The sequence below is a fragment of the Myxocyprinus asiaticus genome, chromosome 9 (assembly GCF_019703515.2).
Source record: "Myxocyprinus asiaticus isolate MX2 ecotype Aquarium Trade chromosome 9, UBuf_Myxa_2, whole genome shotgun sequence".
NCBI classification, from domain to species: Eukaryota; Metazoa; Chordata; class Actinopteri; order Cypriniformes; family Catostomidae; genus Myxocyprinus; species Myxocyprinus asiaticus.
This window is the reverse complement of record NC_059352.1, coordinates 48,029,377-48,053,144: the sequence shown is the minus strand read 5'-3', so window position 1 is coordinate 48,053,144 and position 23,768 is coordinate 48,029,377. Positions and strand designations below refer to the sequence as shown.

Here is a 23,768-nt window from a genome sequence, read left to right as displayed (position 1 = left end):
GTAGTGTGGTGATTCAGCGAATTAATTTTTAATAATTCAATGATCGAAGTCCGCTTATTCCACAGTTACCACATGTAGGGCCCTATGATTTCCACGATGTGGAAAACACAGACAGAACTGCTATATCCAATCATAAAAATGGCATTAGCTATAAAACACGGAATGTCAAGGAATTTGACATACAGTATTCGGGATGAAAATTAATGTATGCACTTCAGAAATGAATGCACAATTAATACAATTAAAATCGCAATATGTCCTTGTGTCATTATTTAACCACAAAATGATGCGATTTAATTGAATATATATATAATCTGCATGTGCTGCGCACTTTAAAGTGAATTTGGGAAGCCAGCCATTCATAGACTAAAAGCACTGTATCATGATCATCACGTGTGTGTACTAAATGACAGAGAGCAGAGCATTCTGAAGCACGCAGCACATACAGACTATATATTAATTAAATCACAGCATTTTGGGGTTTAATAATCACACTGGGCGATGTAGCAAAATGCTTATCCGGAGGTGAGAAACTACTTAGAAACTAACTAAATATGTTACTACTGTAAAGATATGTAAAGTTTAGTGTAATTACATTTAATTAAATAATAATAAAGCAATATCTCAGGTCCGAGGAGCGGGTCCGGTTCTAGACCATTTTGACTAGGGGGGCCAGGGTGGGGCCGGGTGTGCTTGTAGGGGGGCAACTGTATAAAACCTTAAATGTCCCATGTACACACAAAACATAATTTGCTGTTTTAATATTTGCGGACAAGCAAAGATTCATCAAATTTGAGTGAAAATGTTAACATTTTAATTTTAAAATATATAAACAAACAAGCTCATGACAAATGTTTCAGTTAGTCAATACATCCTAACACTCTGGTTTTACCCACAAACTGTAAGCCATGTTGCCATGCTGTTCTTTAGAATGACCAATGCAGTAAAATTCTTGGGTAAAATTAATGATAGGCTACATCAAGATTTTACGTTAGAATTTAATCAGTAGTACAGGTCTTGTAAATGATCAAAATTTCCTTTAAGATACTTCTAAGAATTTTTCAGGTAATTTTTAAATTCACTAGTTCATTTTGAATGGTCCAGCGTAACAAGTTCATTTTTAAATGCATGTATCTAGCTTAGTACATGCTTAAAAATGTTGCATGCATTGTAATTATAAGTGACAAATAAGATGGCTTTAATGTGTTTTTGTAATCATTATTATGTCTGTCATTGTCTGCGCATTCCCTTTTGAGCGCGCTTGGTGTGCGCTCAGAGAATGCTGTTGCGTATGTTAAGCTCAATTCTCCGTTATTGAGTACACATGTGCCTCTCCCTTGTGATTATTGCGCCACACGTTAAGTATTTGATTGATAAATGGTGTTCATAAAGAGGACATTGTGTTTATCTTCCCTGTAAACTATTTAGTGCTTCTCTTGCATTTAGTTTGCAAGAGAAGCAGCAGGATCAACTCTGAAGCTTTGTTCTCTCTCTCCTGATGAGTGCGCGTTTGCTTTTTATTCTTGCGCCTGAACCCAACAGTACCAATATTAATCTGTATATATTATTAGGTTGAAGTGTGTTGATGTTGTGAGCTTAGTGTATAAGAGCCTTTCTCACTGAAGGTAGGGCATTTATTTGGGCTTTATTGGGGTGGTTTATAAAGTGTTCCAATTTTATGTTTTTAAATGTATTCATAATCAGTTTGCCAGTGCAGGTGCCCTGTATAATGCTAGCTACTGTTTCTTCATAGCTGTTTCTTTACATCTGTTCCTGCGTGTTGTTTCATTGTTTCATTCAGTCGCTTCATTGTTTGTTTTGCCAAACTTGTTGCACTACATTTGTCTTGTTTCTGCATTGTATAGTGCAAATCAAGACAGTGGGGAAAAAAATACCTCATTATAAATAACATAAGTGTGTATTGTATATTGTTCCAGAAATTAAAATATTTAAAATGAATGCTTGCCAAATAAGAGTGATCTATAACGAGTTGGGCTCAGGTGCATTCAGTAAGGCAGAAAATCAGATCCAGGTCAGGTTTCGTGATAATAACGTGGGAAATAGCGCTATAAAAGTAACGTAACTTAAACTTACATTTATACCAGCATGTACTGTATAATCCACATTAAGTAAAACTGAAACTGGAGCTGGCAGGTCCAAAGATGCGAAACTAACGCTGAACTTCTACCTTATCTCAAGATGTTGTTGGCCCGTTATTCATTTGACATATGGTTTCTCCTACCCGCACTCTCTGGAACTGACAATTTCACAACAATATCATTAGCACAGTTAGGTTAAAGAATATATGACCATATCATACAGGCATGAAACATTGCACTCAAACGGTCAACGCTTGTAGCTGGTGAATTATGCCTAAAAATGCTCAGATGGTCTTTCGGCGCTTGTAAGGGACCGTCTGAAAATTCCACCCACAGCATAAAAATGTCGGAGATGTCCAAGTATTCATTCATTCATTAATAAAATTACATACAGTTAAAAATCTTTAGAATGTGTAAATGTTTTTTTTAATAAGCGTTTAAGACAGAACATGCAAGGCAGTTGCATTGAACACTTGGACGCCAGTGACGTTTTTCTCCCAACTTGGAATGCCCAATTCCCAACGTGCTCTAAGTCCTCGTGGTGGCGTATTGACTCGCCTCAATCCGGGTGGCGGAGGATGAATCCCAGCTGCCTCCGCGTCTGAGACCGTCAACCTGTGCATCTTATCACGTGGCTTGTTGAGCGCATTACCGCGGAGATATAGTGCATGTGGAGGCTTCACGCCATCCACCGCGGCATCCATGCACAACTCACCACGCGCCCCACCGAGAGCGAATCACATTATAGCGATCATGAGGAGGTTACCCCGTGTGACTCTTCCCTCCCTAGCAACCGGGCCAATTTGGTCAGCACGAGTCCCTCAGCACACCCTGGGATCCGAACTAGCAAACTCCAGGGGTGGTAGCCAGCGTCTTTACCACTGAGCTACCCAGCCCCCCCCCCAGTGACGTTTTTGCACAGTGTGTCGATGTTTCAGACGATTTCTTAAGAAACAATAAGCGAATATTTAATCAATTAACTTAAATTAAACTTTATCCCGCTAAATTATATTATGCATTCATAATTGATGTTTTGTTTTAATATAATTTATTTGATCTATTTATTATGATGTGGGGTTATTGAACTCCCAGTGGGATGGAAAATGAGAATACCATTCTACCACTCCAATGTAGGGAGGCCATTGGAGGGGTCAGGCCTATTGACACGGGGGCCCTGACCAATAATATATACGATTTAGATCACATGTCAGAAGCCGTTGCAGATACCAGAACCAGAGCAACAGGTGGCAGTAAAGCACAGAAAGCTGTTTTGACCACTGACATTAAACTCGAGGACGAAATTCTGAATCAGCAGTGAGGATGTTTATTTCATTTGCAATAAATGCCTTAAAACCTGTACGATTTTTTTCTCATATGGGTACTCTTAACATGTAAATGATATTGCTGCATTACTGCCGTGCATCCCCTTTAAAAATTATCTGATCCCACGTGGATTGTCTTCATAATTTAGTCCATATTTTTGCATTGTTTGGCCTTTGTATATGATCTTATGCGAGTTCTCTTATATCTATAATATAATATATATTGCGGCATCTTTGCCTTTGTATCACTTTTTTAATAAACAACTTTACGGATCTTGAGTGTTTTTCTTTGCCACATATTAATGATATAATTACTATTGTTGTGACGTGCAGTGTACTCTGTGTGCCTTTGAATACCAAAAGCAAAATCCTTATTGTTGTGCTATTTTGAATATTAGTTAACAGTCTCGTCTATCTGTAGCAGTATTGAAGTATCTAATGACGGGTCAGACTGTAGATGGGTTTTGTTGGGTGAGATTGCCAGCTTGCTCACTGGGGGTCTAAATAATAAAAAAAAAAACATTCTTTCTAAGGCACAATTTACAATAATGTTTTTTATTATCAAACTGCACAATTATGACTCTCAGACATTACAGATGTTACAGCTTTTTTTGTTAAAGCATAATTTTCTGTAAAGCTAAGCTAAAAATGTAGCCTTATTGAGAGCAGAAACGGTTGTTAAAAATATCTGCAAATAACGCCCTCACCTGGCAACTGTTATGAACAACATGTCGTAAAAATGGCATTATGCCACAACAATTCGCTGCAACTACAATACTATGTGACAAAGTTAAAAACCACAATGAACTTGAAAGGAGATACAAAATCATTTTCAGGTTTTATTGCTTTGTATAGTGCAAAAAACGACACAACAGCTTTTCGTCATGTTTTTCGTTGTTAAAACAGCCAAATCTATCGGATATTTCTCCCCATTGTTCTCATAGGAATGAATGAGTAACTATGGTAATGGGAAAACGGTAAACCACGATCGAATGCACTCGATATCCACCAGAGTTCAGCAAGGCTTGTTATGATTGGTGGCTTGAAAGCTCAATGTGATTGGCTAAAGAGAAATTCCTAAAAAAAAAAAAACGCAATTTGTGAATTGAAACCTGGCAGGAAAGTCTCAAAAAAGCCACAGTGATCCACACACGTGAAGATTTGCAAATGTAGATTCAACGATCCATAAATAAATGTAACAACATTCACAAATGTTGCCCTCATTTGTATATTTATGAATTGTATTTTGAATTTATGAATCAGATTTTGTGAATGTGAATTGTGCTGTGCATTTATGAATTGTATTTTGTAAATATATTCTTTTTGAGATCATTCTGGCTCCATAGTTAAAGGATGCATGTGAATTAGAGACAGTGCTGGACTGGATACAGGATCTCTCAGTTGCTTAATTTCCAACCATGATGTCAGTTGTCTGTTCAATTGCAGGCAACGGAATGGGGTGTAGATGAGACCACCAGGAGATCCTGCCAGAGCAAAGGAAAGACTGAGGTGAGAAGGGTGAGGGAGGGCTGGAGAGGTGGGATGTTGGGGTGAGGGGTATTGGATTTTCCTTAGAGCTGTCTGGATGAATGTGTGTTATAAAAAGTTAGTTTCAGAAGTAAATCCCATTCAAAATCTTCATAGAGAAACTGTACTTCCAGAACCAAGGTGACTCAAAAATTGCCAGTCACTGCTGCAGTTTAATTACATTACTCTTTCCTTCCTCTCCGTCTTTTCAGGATGAGTGTCAAAACTACATCCGTGTCCTTTTGTTGAATGGCAGCCGTTTGTTCACCTGCGGCACTAACGCTTTCATGCCCATTTGTACGACGCGTCCCATCACTGACATCACAAGCATTCTGGATTCTGTCAGCGGAGTGGCCCGTTGTCCTTACGACCCGCGGCACAACTCTACAGCTATGATAACTGAGAGCGGAGAAGTTTATGCAGCCACAGTGACCGATTTCTCCAGCCGGGACCCCATTGTCTACCGCAGTCTGGGGAACATGCCACCACTGCGCACCGCCCAATACAACTCCAAATGGCTCAATGGTACAATGATAGCAACTTATGGGTCAATCACATAAAATTTGTCAAGAACATGTCCGGGTCATATTTCACTTCAAAATCTAAAGAAAAATACGAGAAATTATATTTAGTTAAAAAGTAAGACTAAGATTTTAGGACTATTATAATTTTTTGCTTTGTGACTTTATTTTTATGACAATTAAAGGGATAGTTCACCCAAAAAAGAAAATTCTCTCATCATTTATTCACCCTCATGCCATCCTAGATGTGTATGACTTTCTTTCTTCAGCAGAACACAAATGTCCATACAATGCAAGTGAATGGTGGCCAGAACTTTGAATATCCAAAAAGCATATAAATGCAGCATAAAAGTAATCCATACGACTCCAGTGGTTAAATCTATGTCTTCAGAAAAGATAAGATAGGCGTGGGTGAGAAACAGATCAATGTTTAAGTCCTTTTTACTATAAATTCTCGTCCCTGCCCAGTATGTGGTGATATGCATGAAGAATGCGAATCGCCAAAAACAAAAGAAGAAGAATGTGAAAGTAAAAGGGAAAGTGGAGATAGAACAAAAAAGAACTCAAACATTGATCTGTTTCTCACCAACACCTTGTTGGATCTTCAAAATTCTGGTCACCATTCACTTGCATTGTATGGACCTACAGAGTTGAGATATTCTTCTACAAATCTGGCATTAAGGTGAGTAAATAATGAGAGAATTTTCATTTTTGGGTGAACTATCCCTTTCAACACCCACACAAATTCATATTACTGTAATGCAAAATAATAATCAAAATAATAATATTGGTACAATATTTACATATACTGTAAGTAGTATTATTAAATATAAGTGTTCATTTTACATTTGTATGAATGTTTTTTATTTATTAGTACTTTTTAAGTACTTAAGGTATTATTTTTGTGCTACTTCTAATTTATGCTAATTTAAATAAATATTTGTAGTTTTTTTAATCAGATTTTTTTTACAGTAATTTAGGTAATTATGAAACATTGTTGTATGTGAGCGGCATTAGAGGCCTAAAATGCTAAATGCAGCTAAATAATTGAAACAAAATGCAAGTTTCAAGATTCTTTTTTAAAAGTTAAAGTTCTTTTAATTTGACAGTGTCTTAAAAAATGTGCCGCTCTTGTGTGAGATGCTAAAAAAAAATAAGATGCAGCACAGTGATCAAAGACATCTGTCTACCACATTTTTAAATAGAAACAAAACACTTGTGTGAACGGCCCCTTAAAATAATGAAAATTGGGTGAAAATTGTACTTAAAGTCACAATGCAAAAACACTTAATGGTCTTAAAATAGGATTTATTTTCTTTACATTTATTTATTTGGATTTTGAGGTGAAATGTGACCTAGGCTTGTTTTTGTGAGATTCATTTTTCTTTAAATGATCTGTATTTTGTCAATGCAACTCCAAACTCCATAATTAGAAATGGGAATAACGTTAGAAATGTAATAAATTGTTAAAAATTAAAGTTGTTAAGTGCTTGAAAAACGTAATTGTCTGCTGACATGACTGCACTGTCAACATAAAGTGTATAGACAAACGTATTGATTTTGTCAGGTCAAACCACACCATTGTCACAGAATGTGAGTTACCAATCTCCTCCTTTCTCTCTCATCAGAGCCTCATTTTGTCTCAGCGTATGAGGTGGGTCGCTTCACCTACTTCTTCCTGAGAGAGAACGCAGTGGAACAGGATTGTGGAAAGACGGTGTTCTCTCGCGTTGCTCGTGTGTGTCAGAATGACGTTGGAGGCCGTTTCTTGCTGGAAGACACCTGGACCACCTTCACGAAGGCTCGACTGAACTGCTCTCGCTCTGGAGATGTTCCATTCTACTACCATGAGCTGCAGAGCACCTTCTACCTGCCTGAACAGGATCTCATCTATGGAGTCTTTACCACCAATGTGTGAGTAGATTCTTGATGTATGATTTTTTTTTTCTGATTTATTTCTCTTGTAATCATTTATCATCATCATGTCTTTGCTGTTTATTTATTGAGAGTTAATTATTTTATTATAATTATTATATATATATATATATATATACAGCACTATGATAAAATATGCCAGTGTTCAATATATACATTTTTTATAATAATCGCCATAAACATATCTTTCTCCAAGCCTTACTGTTGGCTGTTTAGTTTAACAGTTTAATTCACTTGATGGTTTGCATATATTGTCTGTTTTACATCGACTTTGAGCGTGGCTAATCCAATCAGATTTTAGAGTAGGAACTACCTGTTTTATAATTTAGATTTTGTCCTTTTAATATATTTATTGTTTGGCAATTATATTTAGAAGGTCGGCTTGAAATATTGAAATATACAGTCACTGTTTTGGTCTTTAATACTTTTAAGATGTCAGAGCATCATCCTTTAATTCGGTAGTTTATCTCCACAGGAACAGTATTGCTGCTTCAGCGGTGTGTGCGTTTAACCTCAGTGCCATCACACGCGCCTTTAACGGACCCTTCCGTTATCAGGAGAACCCTCGAACCAGCTGGTTATCAACTCCAAACCCCATCCCAAACTTTCAGGTAAGAAATAATGCTGCAGCTTCCCTAAAAGGGACCATATTCTACATTTATTCTTCCACTTATAGTCAGCACGTTTACATGCACTTCAGAAAGTGCCGTTCTGAAACGTTGTGTAAACAAAAATACAGTGTTTTTTATGCCTTTTAAGAGAGAACAGATAACATGTTCATGTAAACGCATTAGCGACGTTCTAACAGGTTTTATAAGAGTGCATGTGCATGAAACAGTCCGGAAACCTAACGTCATAGGACAAAGCCATACGTTATATCAACAAGTCAACACAGCAGAAAGAATTCAACATTTATGGGTGTACAGTGGGAATAAGTAAAACATATACACTATAAAATATAACCATTTATACACACCGATTAAAAATATCGACTACTGTCCCTCACGTCTGCGTATTTGCACTTAAGTACACTGGGGGAATCCCAGAGTTTGAGGTAAGAGGGAAACCCCACTACTGCAGCACAATAATGCTGTAGGTCACGATGGAAAGTTAAGGAAACCAACACAGCAACAGCTCTCGAATATCTGGAAATAAAGCAAAGCAACAGAGAATAAAATAGCGAAGTCTTTCTCGGATCCCATGTTTGTTATTTATACAAGCGCTGTGGGTAAATTACATTGCTGTAAAGTAAAGAGTAATGAGAAAGCTGCACACAAAGTGCATGTAAACGGGAATGCCGCTTTCCAGCCTTCAGTAGCTTTCTCGCAGTTAATGTCTTTCTGATGTCCATGTAAACGAGCTCACTGTTAGTCAAGGTTTCCTCCACTAAAAAAACGTCAAAATTTAGAAGAAAAAAAATAATCTTCTTTCTGAGCGCAATGACACGTTCACTGTGAACGGCCCCTTAGGGCCACTTAGATGTGTTTTAAACAGTTAAAGTTCTTTATAACTTGACCCGGTATGCCACTCATAAGCGAAAAGCTGAAAAAACAGCAAAACATGACTCAACGGTCAAAGATGTACGTGTAACGCCATGTATGTTTACACTGAAAAAAAATGCTGCAGACGGACGCAAAAACGCTTTTGGTGTAAACGGCTCCTATATGTAGGCTTCTATTTGTAAATGACCTCTGTTATGATTAGCTGTCATTGATCAGGGTGACCAAATTGCTGAATACTGAATGAAGATGTGGCTGGTCATGGAAATGAGCTCATGGCTGTGATGTCACAATTTTTAAATGACACATTTTTGCATCTCTAACCTCATCTCTCTCTCTGTCAGTGTGGGACAGTGAATGATTCAGGTCCGGGTGGTAATCTAACAGAACGCAGTCTGCAAGACGCCCAGCGGCTCTTCCTCATGAGTGACGTGGTCCAGCCCATCTCCTCAGATCCTCTGGTCATGCAGGACAACATCCGCTTCTCCAGACTGGCTGTGGACATTGTGCAGGGGAGAGACTCGCTCTACCACGTTATGTACATTGGCACAGGTTAGGGAGAGAAACTTCTGTTTTCTGCTAGCAATGAGAGAGAGAGAGAGATGTCAAAAATGGCTTAATTCAGCCAATAGTTGGTTTCTTCTGGTTTAAGCTGATTTAGCTAGACTCTAGTTGGTCTCCCAGTAACCAAAACCCCTTAAACCAGTAAACTAGACTAGCCTAACCTGCTTAGCCAGGCTGGGGAACCAGGGTTGTTGACCCACGTAGGAGACCAGTGGTTCTAATCATGTTTTATTTATTCACCAAACAGAGTACGGCACCATCATCAAGGCCTTGTCCACGGCCAATAAGAGCCTGCGTGGATGTTACCTAGAGGAGATGAACATTCTCCCAGACAAATTGCGGGAGCCAATCCTGAACCTTCAGATCCTGCACAGTGATAGGTCACTTTTCGTGGGGCTCCACAGCAGAGTGCTGAAAATACCACTGGAGAGATGCTTCAACTACAACACTGAAGAGTGCGTCAGTGCATGCTCAGAAATACACATACACGCAATATTAAATTGCCATAAAATTGATGGATCCACTTTATGCTACACAAGCAGTGACTTTGTTTTTTTTTTACATACTGCTTCCATTGACACCTCATCCAAAATGCCATTAAACAGGCAGACAAGGAAATGGCAACAATTACATTCTGACAGTTTTGATGCAGTTTTGGGTATAATCCAATTACAAAGTAATTAGTTACTGTTAGTTAATTTAATTACTTTTTAGTCCAAAAGTAGTGTAATGCATTACATTTTAAATTCTTGTTATCAGATTACAGTTACTGACTTTCAATTAATTTAATTACTTTTAAGTACATTATAGGATTATGCTTATTTCTAATGTATTATTTATGTAGAGTACATGAATAATGGCCCTGTAACAAGTCACTTTGAAGGAGAAATGTGAGGTGTTGAGTGTATGACTGTGAAACACAGACATTATTTTGAATTTATTGACCTGAAAAGTGTTTTAGAAAGTAACTTAAAAGTAAAAAATAAAAAGGTTCCCAATGAAGTAATTAGTAAAGTAATCTGATTACAATTTTTAGAGAAATAATAATTAACTTGTAGGGGATTACTATTTTTAAGTAACTTACCCAACACTGTTTTGACATGAAATCGAACTTGAGTAGATAGAAGGGTTGCAATCACATACTTGTAGAGTTTTGGGCCTAATTCCGTCCTTCGCAACTTGATTGGCTCAAACTTTCTGAAAGCAGACTTTTTACATCAGAGCATCCTAACCTCTTACATGCTCAAACCGTTAGTGTCTGTTATAACTCTCTAGGCCATTAAATTGCCAGAGCTGTTTGCTTTGATTTTTATCGGGTCCTATTTACACGACCTCTAAACGGAAAAATGCTATTAAATTGACGACAAAGTCTGATTATGTGACAGCGCCTGTACACTTGACATTTGTTGGTACACTAATGCCCTTGGAGTCAACTAGAGTTGCTAATACCCTTGGAGTCAGATAGGACATTCAGCTGAAGGAGAGAAAGTGAATGGCAGTATTTATGAGCAGTCAGAGATATTATTTCCTCTCATAAATTCCTTGCCACTGCCGAGAGGCGGACGAATGATGAACTAGGTCATTTAAAAAATCACTGCATCGAATTCTCTGCCACAGATATAATTATAACACTTATAAATTGTCGAACGTTATTAAAAATATATAATGCATGCTTCACTCTGCCCAGGAAATTACCACATTTACATTGCAGATAAAATTAGATCCATAAAGTAATAGCTTAACACACCTTCCCATTAACCAAATCGATGAATTTAAACTAGATCTGTCCAGGCTTGATGCAGTTTCTCTCTCTAAGAAGTGATAAACTGAATTAATTAATACCAAAAAGAATCAATACAAATAATTAAATGACTATTTTACCCAGTATTTGTGTGTGCTATGTATTTTTATGCTTACTAGAGAATCACACCGTTAGCTTAGCAACATGCTAATGTCAAACTGTTTTGAAAACAACTGTGAGTCGAGAGCGTTTTGCATGACGAGCGCTATTTGTATGATGCGTTAAGTTGTGAACTATGTAGAGCCTTCCAATTCGGTCATCGTTCCAGTCAGTTAGGATGCTGCCAAAAGGGCTGTTCACACCAAGTGCATTGTTGCATCTGTCCACACTGTTTTTCAGTTGTTTTCCTATTGTATTTCATCAAAGACTGTTGCACCGCGTTTCACAGTTTTTTCAGTGTCTCACGCATGAGCGCTGCATTTTGTAAGATGCCGTGTCAGGTTAAAAAGAACTTCAACCTTTAATTATAGCCACATGCTGCAAATATTGAGGTCCAAGAAGTTTGGAAAAGTGGAGAAAATTACAAATTTGGCAAATTTGAAAGAACAGATCTGGTAGGGGTAAAGTAATTTCATTACTAAGTACTTTAGTTACTTTGTAAGGATTCAGCCCCCATTTTTTCTACTTTTTTAAAATCCTCCTAGACCGTTGGTATGATTTGCACAGAATTCGGCATATATCATCTAATGTGTCCTGAGGGTCTATAGAGGAAACATGCACAATTTTAATGTGAATCAGACAAACGGTCTAGGAGGACTTAGAAAACGCAGATTTTTCCGAAAACTCAAAATTGATCCAAAGGGCCTGGGTAGCTCAGCGATTATTGACGCTGACTACCACCCCTGGAGTTGTGAGTTCAAATCCAGGGCATGCTGAGTGACTCCAGCCAGGTCTCCTAAGCAACCAAATTGGCCCGGTTGTTAGGGAGGGTAGAGTCACCTGGGGTAACCTCCTCGTGGTCACAATTAGTGGTTCTTGCTCTCAATGGGGTGCGTGGTAAGTTGTACGTGGATTGCGGAGAGTAGCATGAGCCTCCACGTGCTGTGAGTCTCTGCGGTGTCATGCACAACGAGCCACGTGATAAGATGTGCGGATTGACTGTTCCAGAAGCGGAGGCAACTGAGACTTGTCCTCCGCCACCCAGATTGAGGTGAGTAACTGCGCCACCATGAGGACCTACTAAGTAGTGGGAATTGGGCATTCCAAATTGGGAGAATAGGGGATAAAAAAAAATGTATCCAATGAAAATCAGATACGTTTTGTTTCGCTTGATTGGGGGAATCAGAGGAAAAAACTTTGAAAGTGCCATTTTTTTTTTATTCTAGCTCCTATGGTTTCAAAGATAATAGCGAACACATAAAAGTGTGTATTGTAGTGCCACCTAGGATCGGAAGGACATACTGTTGATTGCTTGGTTTCATTTTCATCTGCGTTGCATTGGACCTAAATCTGCTCCTTATAACTGTATTGGTTCTGATTGTGCCGCATCGCTCAACAGTTTAACATTCAGTGTGGACAGACAAATTTCTTGTTGCTGGAATCTTATCTATACAGGCAGTTATACAGTAGACAGCAACTTTGAACAGAGCCATTCTGTTTGTATTTAATTATTTTTTTCCTTCAGCTAGCATGTCACATGTCAGAAGAGGTTATCTATGTCATCTGTCAAGTTTAGCTTATAGCACAAGTGATTTGTATTTGTGTGCTGACGGTACAAGGCTGGCTGTAATTACTAAAAAGATAGAAGAAAGTCTTTTTATGCGAACCGTGATCCCTTGGACAATTTTCTTGCCACAAATGTTGTTGCACAAACACACAAAGGTACACATAAATGACATGTTTGACTCTTGTGATGTAAGAAGCTGTTATTGGACGTGACGTGTTTGGCATACAAATGCGATGGAAAGAAGCAAATTTAATTACAAATTTGCTCCCATGCATACAGTACCTACACACAGGTGGCAAAAAGGTCGAAAAGCTTTTAAAAGTTATCATCTTTTGTGTCTGATTAAGCTGTAAGTAATGCGTGTAATCATGTTAATTGCTGTCATAACCTTATGGGGGGTTTGGGTGAACTATTCCTTTAAGGAGTTTTTGGATTTACTGATAACTTACACAGTTTACTTTTTATACTTCCAACTTCATGATGTCCTTTTAAAGAATGTCACATCCCTAAAAATGAAAGATGCTGGTGAATTAATTGCTTTGTAGTTTCCCTTCATTTAATCTAAAGGACACACGGAGAAATTGATTTTGGCTCTAATAAATCACTGTAGATGTGTCAGATTCTTTGTTTTTCTCCCAGAGCAGAATATGATAATTAATGTGCCTTCTTCATAGTTACTTAATATTCAGTCTTTATTAAACATGTGTTTGATCAGATTCTTGGGTGACTTATACACTGCCAGACTAATCAATCATTCCAGATGAAATGGGCCCTTGATGAAGTGATGTTTAGATTATAGACAGGATTTGTAAGGCATCTAAAAACAGATGCAAGATCACTTCAAATTCAGAGTTCATCATTGTGGAGTTATCCTACATTAGTGAGAAGGACCATATTCATTTTCATACATCGTAGGTGTCTGACTCCTTAGAGAGAGTTGAAGAGAGAAAGAGAGAGATGAGAGTAAGCAGTTGGGCCACATGAACTGTTTAAACACTTAAAACTCCTTCAGTCATAAGAGTGTGTTAAGATTTCACTATAGCAAGGGAGACACATTTCCTTTTCCTTTCCTGTCCTTTTTCCTGTCTTTTTGCTTTTTATTTTTCCTTTCATTTCCTTTCCTTTTCCTTTTTTCCTTTCCTTTCCTTTTTCCTTTTTATTTTCTTCCTTCCCTTTTTCCTGTCCTTATCCTTTTTAATTTTTCCCTTTTTTTCCTTTCCTTTTGCTTTGTATTTTTTTAAATCCCCCTTTTCATTTCCTTTCCTGTCCTTTTCCTCTTTTTTCCCTTTCATTTTCTGTCCTTTTATTTTTATTTTTCCTTTCCTGTCCTTTTCCCTGTCCCTTTCCTTTGTTTATAATTTTTCCTTTTTTATTTTCTTTTTACTTTCCTTTTTCCTTTTTTATTTTCTTCCCTTTTTCCTGTGCTTTTCCCTTTTTATTTCTCCTTTTCTGTCCTTTTCCTTTATCTTTCATTTCCTGTGCTTTGCTTTTTTATTTTTCCTTTCCTGTCTTGTCCTTTTTTATTTTTCCTTTTCATCTTTCCTTTCCTTTTTCCTGTCCTTGTATTTTATTTTTCCTTTCCTTTTCCTTTCCTTTTTAATTTATTTGTTCCTGTCCTGTTCTTTCGTTTCCTCTCCTATCCTGTCTTTTTCATTTTCCCTTTCCTTTCCATACTCTTCATAGTTGCATTGTGGTGTTTATGAAGACAATGTCATTGATGTATGATCTAGTGTTTTTATTTGTGTGTGTGTTTGTGTAGGGACTGTCTAGGTGCCAGGGACCCGTACTGCGGTTGGGACAGGAAACAGAAACGCTGTACGACCATTGAGGACAGTTCCAACATGAGCCAATGGAGCCAAAACATCACAAAGTGTCCAGTAAAAGACAGACTCATTAATCTTTCACTTTCAGCCAATATCTCATCTCAAAGGAAAGAAAAATCACAAATGAGATGTCTTGAATATCTCAGTGGTTTCTCCTAGACACCAATGAGATTAAATAGAGAGCAAATGGATACCTTTATGTCTCCTGCTATGAGAAACACATATCTGATAAACAGCCTTGAAATGGAGACTGATGGCTGATCCATCTGATCTGGACACTTTATATGACAATGTCAATTAAAAACTGCTGTTCTGCATGACGGCTGGCCAATGTCACTCCTGTTCTCTCTTGACACTTCATTAACTTCATAATTAGACATCACAAATTTCCCATTAACTCTGATGGTTAATATACCCACAGGAACCATAATATAAACAAATCTTACAGTATTTTCGAACTCTGCAGAAGCTTTGACTTTTCTCCAATTTACATACTTGTACTACACTCTGAAAGTATGTACTTCACTAGTGATGGGCAAGTACATACTTTTGAGTGTTTTATTAAACAGTACACCCTTAGTAGGACATATTACCATGTCAAAAATTACATTTTGATACCACAGATCCTTTTGTCACATTCTAATGCAAGTAAGCATTAGAATCTAGCAGTGAAATCAACCTACAAATGACTTACTAATAGTTGACAATGTACATTTAACTGGTATAAAAGGTATTGGTAACATTTTAGCATGAAGCAACTTCACATATAAGCTTTAAAAAACAATGGAGTTTATAACAACTAAAAACAGGTAGCATGTCTAAGACTGAAAAAACAGTTTGGGTGTATGTAAAGCGATCTGGGTTGAATTTATCATAGAAAACTGTGCTGAAAAAAAAGAGGTTTGAAGAAAGTTAGAAAAGTGCTTAAAAATTGTCCTATTAAGAACTTTAGCTTTTAATTTTGTAGGAACGGAACCTCACCCTACATGGTGGCTTTGGCAATTGGTCACCATGGCAGCCTTGTAATCATGACGATGGCAGTGAAGGCTCCAGTACATGTCAGTGTCGATCGCGGTCCTGTGATAACCCACAACCCCAGTGTGGAGGAATGAAGTGTGCCGGGGCCAACATAGAGGTGGCTAACTGCTCCAGGTACTCTTACTATACTAAGATGAACTGTCTATACTTGCTTTAGTATACACATGTACACATCTGATGAAGTTGTGACCCTGCAGTGACTCACAGGTATAATTAATTTAATTTTAATTACATTCAGTGACAATTAAAGGGATAATTCACCCAAAAATGAAAATTCCATCATCATTTACTCACCAGTCATGTTGTTCCAAACCCATTTGAATGGAAAAAAAATGCAATGAAAGTACAGTATTATATAGTACAGTAGTTTAACATAGCCCTACAGTCCATCAATCATGAACACTGTTACAGATGTGCTGTGTGTAATCACAGTGTTATTTGTTAAAACAAACCTGCTCATGCTGGACTTCTCGAGAAACGACTTATGTTTTGCTTGTCCCGTTATATCGCAGTCACTTTGTGGCTCTGAGTGAATGTTCTAATTATATCTAACGTTCTGCTTTTATTAACACACATATCACTGGGTGTCGATGCAACAAACAGGATCTTATATCTGGATTTTGTTATATCTGGATATAATATTTAATTTTAAGAGAAACAGCCATAGTGGGGGCTTTCAGCTGTGGTAGATCTATAGCTAATAATAAGCTGCTCATGGAAATATGTCCTGGTTACTTTTCACCCCAAAAACAAAAGAAAAAAGAAGAAATTGTAATTAGAAGCCTATTTTAGCCACAAAAAAAGACTAAAAAAAAAAATAAATCTCATTACTGTAATGTGCAAATAATAATTGGTAAAAATGTAATGCATCTTGACTTTTTTCTTTTGAGTTTTTTGCAATTCTCATTATAATTTTCATTATAAAAACTACTGTAATGTTTTTATTTGTATTCATAGTTGAGGTCAGAAGTTTACACTTAGGTTGAAGTCATTAAAACTAGTTTTTTAACCACTCCACAGATTTAATATTAGCCAACTATAGTTTTGGCAAGTCATTTAGGACATCTACTTTGTGCATGACACAAGTAATTTTTCCAAGAATTGTTTACAGATGGATTTCACTTTTAATTTACTATATCACAATTCCAGTGGGTCAGAAGTACATACACTAAGTTAACTGTGCCTTTAAGCAGGTTGGAAAATTCCAGAAAATGATGTCAAGCCTTTAGACAATTAGCCAGTTAGCTTCTGATAGGAGATGTACTGAACTGGAGGTGTACCTGTGGATGTATTTTAAGGCCTACCTTCAAATTCAGTTCCTCTTTGCTTGACATCATGGGAAAATCAAAAGAAGTCAGCCAGTACCTCAGGAAAAAAAATTGTGGACCTCCACAAGTCTGGTTCACCTTTGGGAGCAATTTCCAAATGCCTGAAGGTACCACGTTCATCTGTATAAACAATAGTACGCAAGTATAAACACCATGGGACCACGCAGCCATCATACCGCTGAAGAAGGAGACGCATTCTGTCTCCTAGAGATGAACGTATTGGTGCAAAAAGTGCAAATCAATCCCAGAACAAGAGCAAAGGACCTTGTGATGATGCTGGAGGAAACAGGTAGACAAGTATCTATATCCACAGTAAAACGAGTCCTATATCGACATAACCTGAAAGGCTGCTCAGCAAGGAAGATGCCACTGCTCCAAAACTGCCATAAAAAAGCCAGACTACAGTTTGCAAGTGCACATGGGAACAAAGATCTTACATTTTGGAGAAATTTCCTCTGGTCTGATGAAAAAAAAAAAAAGGAAGTTTTTGGCCATAATGACCATCGTTATGTTTGGAGGAAAAAGGGTGAGACTTGCAAGCCGAAGAACACCATGCCAACCGTGAAGCATGGGGGTGGCAGCATCATGTTGTGGGGGTGCTTTGCTGCAGGAGGGACTGGTGCACCTTACAAAATAGATGGCATCATGAGGAAGGAAATTTATGTGGATATATTGAAGCAACATCTCAAGACATCAGCCGGAAGTTAAAGCTTGGTCACAAATGGGTCTTCCAAATGGACAGTGACCCCAAGCATACCTCCAGAGTTGTGTCAAAATGTCTTAAGGACAACAAAGTCAAGGTATTGGAGTGGCCATCACAAAGCCCTGACCTCAATCTGATAGAAAATTTATGGGCAGAACTGAAAAAGCATGTGCGAGCAAGGAGGCCTCCAAACCTGACTCCAAAATTCCAGCAACTTATTGTTCAACTGTATTTAAATAAGCATAAAGGCAGTACAACAAATGTTACCTTTATGTTGCTTTTAAATAATTCAAATAAAAAGTTTTTTCACATTAATATACTGATAATGAGATTGTTTGCATTATTCTAATGAGAATTTGTGGGGGAAACTTTGCTTAATTGTCATGAAAATAAAGTCACAATGAAAAAAAAAGTCTTCATTTTCTTGAAACAAAAAATATTTTCTTGTTTCTTTCTTGGGGTGTGGGCTGAAATATTGACCAGGACAAGTTCTTGACAGGTTTTGTGAGATTCACCCAAATGCAATTGTCTTCCTTGTGTGAATTTGAACTTCAAAGTTACATTTAAAAAAGACAAAGTTTAGATTGTTTACTAAATTGTTACAGCTCTAAAGTTACTGTGATTACAGTCCTGCAAGTTCATTATTGGGCCCTTTGAGAGAGACATTTGACCTAGGTCAGAAGGCTAGCGTTTGACTGTACTTTCGACTATCAAAACCGAAGTACTTTGGGCATATAAAAGAGGACATAACAGCAATTTTCTTGCTCTTTTGAAATAAAGGGGTTTGATCAACTAAATAGATTCTAACTTTCACAACAAAAAGCCCACGGTCCACCCAGAGCATTTAAGTTTTTGTGTTTTTTTGCTTAGACAAGCATCACTATTATGATTGCTCAGGGATTTGAACAAACGCCTAACCCTAATTAAAATAGAAAAAAATAAAGAAAAAAATAACATGCTACAATGAGATAGAATATGGTCCCTTTAATGTGCTGTGGACAAAATAAAGCAAAAAGAGTTATTATGTGGCATTTCTGCTGTTCAATTTGTCCAGGAATGGAGGCTGGACTCCCTGGTCCTCTTGGGCCGAGTGCAGCACAAGTTGTGGCATCGGATTTGAGGTCCGTCAGCGTTCCTGTAACAACCCAGCACCCCGATATGGAGGACGAGTTTGTGTGGGTCAGGCACGAGAGGAGAGGTGAGACAAGAAAACTTATACAGTATCTGTGTGTACAGTGCTGCGAAGTAATGGATTACATGTAATATGGATTATGTTATCAGATTACAAAAACCAAGTACTTGTAATTGGATTAAATTACATTTAAAAATACTTGTAATTGGACTACAGTTACTTTTTTTATAGATTACATGATTACATATTAACAAGGCAGCGGCAGTAAATTGTTAGTAATTTATTGATCATTTTCATATCATCATCATATTCTTACCCCGAAGCACAATAGTCTCACAGATGAAAATTGGACTATTAGTAAGCAGTAAGGGTTAAAATTGTTTTATTGTTTTTAGATGAAAGCTTTGACCTAGCCAACGTCATTACTGATTTTATGGTAATTAATTTTCATTAATTTTATGATCGTTTTATGTTGATTTTATGGTCATTAATGTTCATAATGCTGCTATTGTTTTATGCACTTAAAATAAACTTGATGTCTCAAAGAGTGTTTTGAATTATAAACTTTGGCCATGCACTTTCATTACTGTTAAATAAAATGTTTATTTCAATCATGTAATGTTTAATGCACTTTTAAAAAATGGCATAAGAAGCTCTTTTTGTTAGTAATAAAGAATGTAATAAATTTTTTTCCTCTTTGTCATTTTATGTTAAAATGATTATCCTACTCAAATACATGTGACATAAAATAAAATAGAAATAGGTTGAAAGGATTCCAAAAGTAATCGGATTAGATTACACCAAAAATGTAATCTATGAGATTACATTACTGATTGCATTTTTGTCATGTAATTTGTAATCTGTTCCTGATTCAAATTCACAAGTAATCCAATCAGCACTGTGTGTAAGGGTTTGTTAGAGGAGAGGATAATTATGTCGATTAATTGTGTGTGATTCAGATTGTGTAACGAAAAAAATCCATGTCCGGTTCCGGTATCTTGGGTCTCATGGAGCGCTTGGTCCAAGTGTAGCGTTGCATGTGGTGGTGGAGTCCAGTCTCGCATTCGAACCTGCGAGAACGGCAACACATGTCCTGGTTGCCCGCTGGTTAGGCTTGTAATATTAACATAAATCCTACTATCACCGAATATATACCACTAGACAATGCTAAGATCTTTTGTGTGTGACTGCATCCAGGAGTATAAGGCATGTAATTTGGACGCATGTGCAGAGGTGAGGCGGAACACGCCCTGGACGCCCTGGTACCCTGTTAATGTGACCCAAACGGGGGCGAGACAGGAGCAGAGGTTGAGGTACACCTGTCGGGCTCTCCTTGCCGACCCTCACGACCTACAACTCGGCAAACGCAAGATGGAGACGCGACTCTGCCCCAACACTGATGGAGCTACTGTCTGCGAGACTGACGGTACAAATACACAATCACATGTACCTCGATGCATATCTGGGTGTTTCTTCAACTTCTGCCACTTTTAGCAATGTGGACTTCTAGAAAGTAGTCTCGTTAAAACATATTTCACACTCTCACAGTTTTTTATTTAAAGTGTCCAACAGTGCATTTACATGCATCACAGGAGATTTATGTCATTTTTGCTAAAAGTCATGAAAATTCCCACCACAGTGTAATTTCCAGCACATCTCATATTCTGTATTGTGTTTAAGAGAATTCGTGGTGGAAGTGATGCTGATGGAAATTACATTTTTAACGTTTGTAACGTTACTGAGACTAATTTCATATCTAACATTTTATGTATCTTAAATACACAATTAAATAATACTTTCACACTTTTTGCATAATTTGGCAAAAATATAGCTTGACTGGAAATTGGACGCCCAATAAAAATATATATTTCGCTCGATTTTTCTTTGTTTTCTTCAAACATCCTTCATATTTCATTCAAGCACGCTCTTCACTGAAACCTTTGTCGAACTGGTTTACAAGTACACTAACATTTGAAAACAATTATTAGGGGCAAATTGTTTGGTGTGTTGTAAATAATGACATCTGTAGGACATTTGTCATTTTTTATCAATTGTTTAAATCGTATTTAAATAGTTTATATATTTTTCCCTTTTCGTTTCGATTATCATAGTTTTAAATGTAATAATTTGTATTTTATAATGGATTGTCATAGTATAATATTAACCTCATGCAACCCTGCGTCCTCCTGCACAGACATTGTTAAACTTTTGACACACTGAGTCATGTGACAAAACAGCCTTTTGGACTGTCATTGGGAGAAATGCCAACAAAACTTCATCTGGTATAAAACCTCATTAAGTTTTTACATTGAAACCTGTTTGAGTCAAAAGACAAGAGTCTCTAGTTTCATCTGCTATCCCATTTTGAAAATGTTTGCGATATATCGTGAAACGGTACATAGTTAAACACAGTGACTACTTACGAGGATTATAAAGGCTTTTTCCCCCTTAGAAATCCTTTATTTACTGTGCATTATCACATTGAGAATAAATGGGTTCATCCAAAAACTGAAAAATGTTGCTTTCAGAGGCTTTATACGGAGTTAGGATGACAATAAGGTGCATTTCAAACTGTTCTGAGACCAGTGCAAACTGACCACACACTAGAGATTAAGTCATTCACTTAATAGGGAGCAAGGGAGCATCCTATGCCTCTATATGCAGCTAAGTGCATTCAATCCAAACTTCCTATCAAAAGTTTAGTTTCAGGCTGCAGATGATGTTTGGACCACTCAACATATTTGGCAGACATGGGACTATGGTAATCAGTATATAGATTTACAATTTATAATGTATAATTTTATTTTAACATGGTTGGCAGTGATTGGGCGATGTGCCTGTGCCTTCAGCCCAGCTGCGGGGTCATCAGCCGGGAGCCATATATCTTCAATGTTTCGCCCCATTAATCCCAGAACATCTCCTGGGGCAGCAGTCAGGGACGTCTCCCTGCCACCCCCCGCAGCTGGACACCGCATCTCCTCCAATGCCTCTCATCCTTGCCTTCCCATCCAGACATCCTTCCTTCACAAATTACTTGCAACCAGGTTTCTATATGTCATAATACCTTGGCACGACCATACGCGCCAGCCCGTTGGCCAACTGGCACCGAGATGCATACTCAGTGCTCTACTGGCACTGGTACCATATCTATCGGTAACTTAGTGCCACCGGTTCCATATGGCATACTACCTCAGCACAAGCCCTCACCACATATCACCCAGGTTCCCTATTCCTCAGTTCCCTACTTCTGAACCCCCCACTTTTTGTGGCCATAGCCAGAAACTCCCTTTTTTAAAGTTGCTCCTACGATGCCAATGTCTCTAAATACACTATATTGCCAAAAGTATTCGCTCATCTGCCTTTAGACGCATATGAACTTAAGTGACATCCCATTCTTAATCCATAGGGTTTAATATGACGTCGGCCCACCCTTTGCAGCTATAACAGCTTCAACTCTTCTGGGAAGGCTTTCCACAAGGTTTAGGAGTGTGTTTATGGGAATTTTTGACCATTCTTCCAGAAGCGCATTTGTGAGGTCAGACACTGATGTTGGACGAGAAGGCCTGGCTTGCAGTCTTCGCTCTAATTCATCCCAAAGGTGCTCTGTCGGGTTGAGGTCAGGACTCTGTGCAGGCCAGTCAAGTTCTTCCACACCAAACTCGCTCATCCATGTCTTTATGGACCTTGCTTTGTGCACTGGTGCGCAGTCATGTTGGAACAGGAAGGGGCCATCCCCAAACTGTTCCCACAAAGTTGGGAGCATGGAATTGTCCAAAATCTCTTGGTATGCTGAAACATTCAGAGTTCCTTTCACTGGAACTAAGGGGCCAAGCCCAGCTCCTGAAAAACAACCCCACACCATAATCCCCCCTCCACCAAACTTCACAGTTGGCACAATGTAGTCAGACAAGTACCGTTCTTCTGGCAACCGCCAAACCCAGACTCGTCCATCAGATTGCCAGATGGAGAAGCGTGATTCGTCACTCCAGAGAACGCGTCTCCACTGCTCTAGAGTCCAGTGCTTTACACCACTGCATCCGACGCTTTGCATTGCACTTGGTGATGTATGGCTTGGATGCAGCTGCTCGGCCATGGAAACCCATTCCATGAAGCTCTCTACGCACTGTTCTTGAGCTAATCTGAAGGCCACATGAACTTTGGAGGTCTGTAGCGATTGACTCTGCAGAAAGTTGGCGACCTCTGCGCACTATGCGCCTCAGCATCCGCTGACCCCGCTCTGTCATTTTACGTGGCCTTGAGTTGCTGTCATTCCCAATCACTTCCACTTTGTTATAATACCACTGACAGTTGACTGTGGAATATTTAGTAGCAAGGAAATTTCACGACTGGACTGGTTGCACAGGTGGCATCCTATCACAGTACCATGCTGGAATTCACTGAGCTCCTGAGAGCGGCCCATTCTTTCACAAATGTTTGTAGAAGCAGTCTGCATGCCTAGATGCTTCATTTTATACACATGTGGCCATGGAAGTGATTGGAACACCTGAATTCAATTATTTGGATGGGTGAGCGAATACTTTTGGCAATATAGTGTAGGTGCTGCATTGATGTTCCCATAAATCCTCGGCACCCAACCTCCACAGGGTAGGTGACAGTCCTCCATTCATTTTCCCTGCACTCTGCGGCCAGATCAGCATATTTTAACTTCTTCTTCTCATAGGCTGTCTCCAGACCCTCTTCCCATGAAACAGTAAGCTCAATTATTACTATTTTCATAGCTGAAGTCAACCACAACACTTCATCCAGCCTCAAGGAGATAATGGCAACCTCGGTAGGAAATTTTAGCTGC

At 38.2% G+C, this 23,768-nt stretch overlaps 1 protein-coding gene across 1 annotated transcript in view; it reads left to right on the top strand.

Annotated features, from left to right (window-relative positions):
• LOC127446538 (semaphorin-5B-like) overlaps positions 1-23,768 on the top strand; it is a 110,055-nt gene that overhangs the window by 66,160 nt on the left and 20,127 nt on the right. The window contains exons 6-16 of the mRNA XM_051707531.1: positions 4,868-4,930; positions 5,161-5,473; positions 7,098-7,383; positions 7,880-8,015; positions 9,248-9,455; positions 9,715-9,922; positions 14,694-14,811; positions 15,725-15,909; positions 18,881-19,024; positions 19,918-20,065; positions 20,156-20,384. Of these exons, the coding sequence (XP_051563491.1) occupies positions 4,868-4,930; positions 5,161-5,473; positions 7,098-7,383; positions 7,880-8,015; positions 9,248-9,455; positions 9,715-9,922; positions 14,694-14,811; positions 15,725-15,909; positions 18,881-19,024; positions 19,918-20,065; positions 20,156-20,384 (2,038 nt within the window). The remainder of the gene's footprint in view (positions 1-4,867; positions 4,931-5,160; positions 5,474-7,097; positions 7,384-7,879; positions 8,016-9,247; positions 9,456-9,714; positions 9,923-14,693; positions 14,812-15,724; positions 15,910-18,880; positions 19,025-19,917; positions 20,066-20,155; positions 20,385-23,768) is intronic.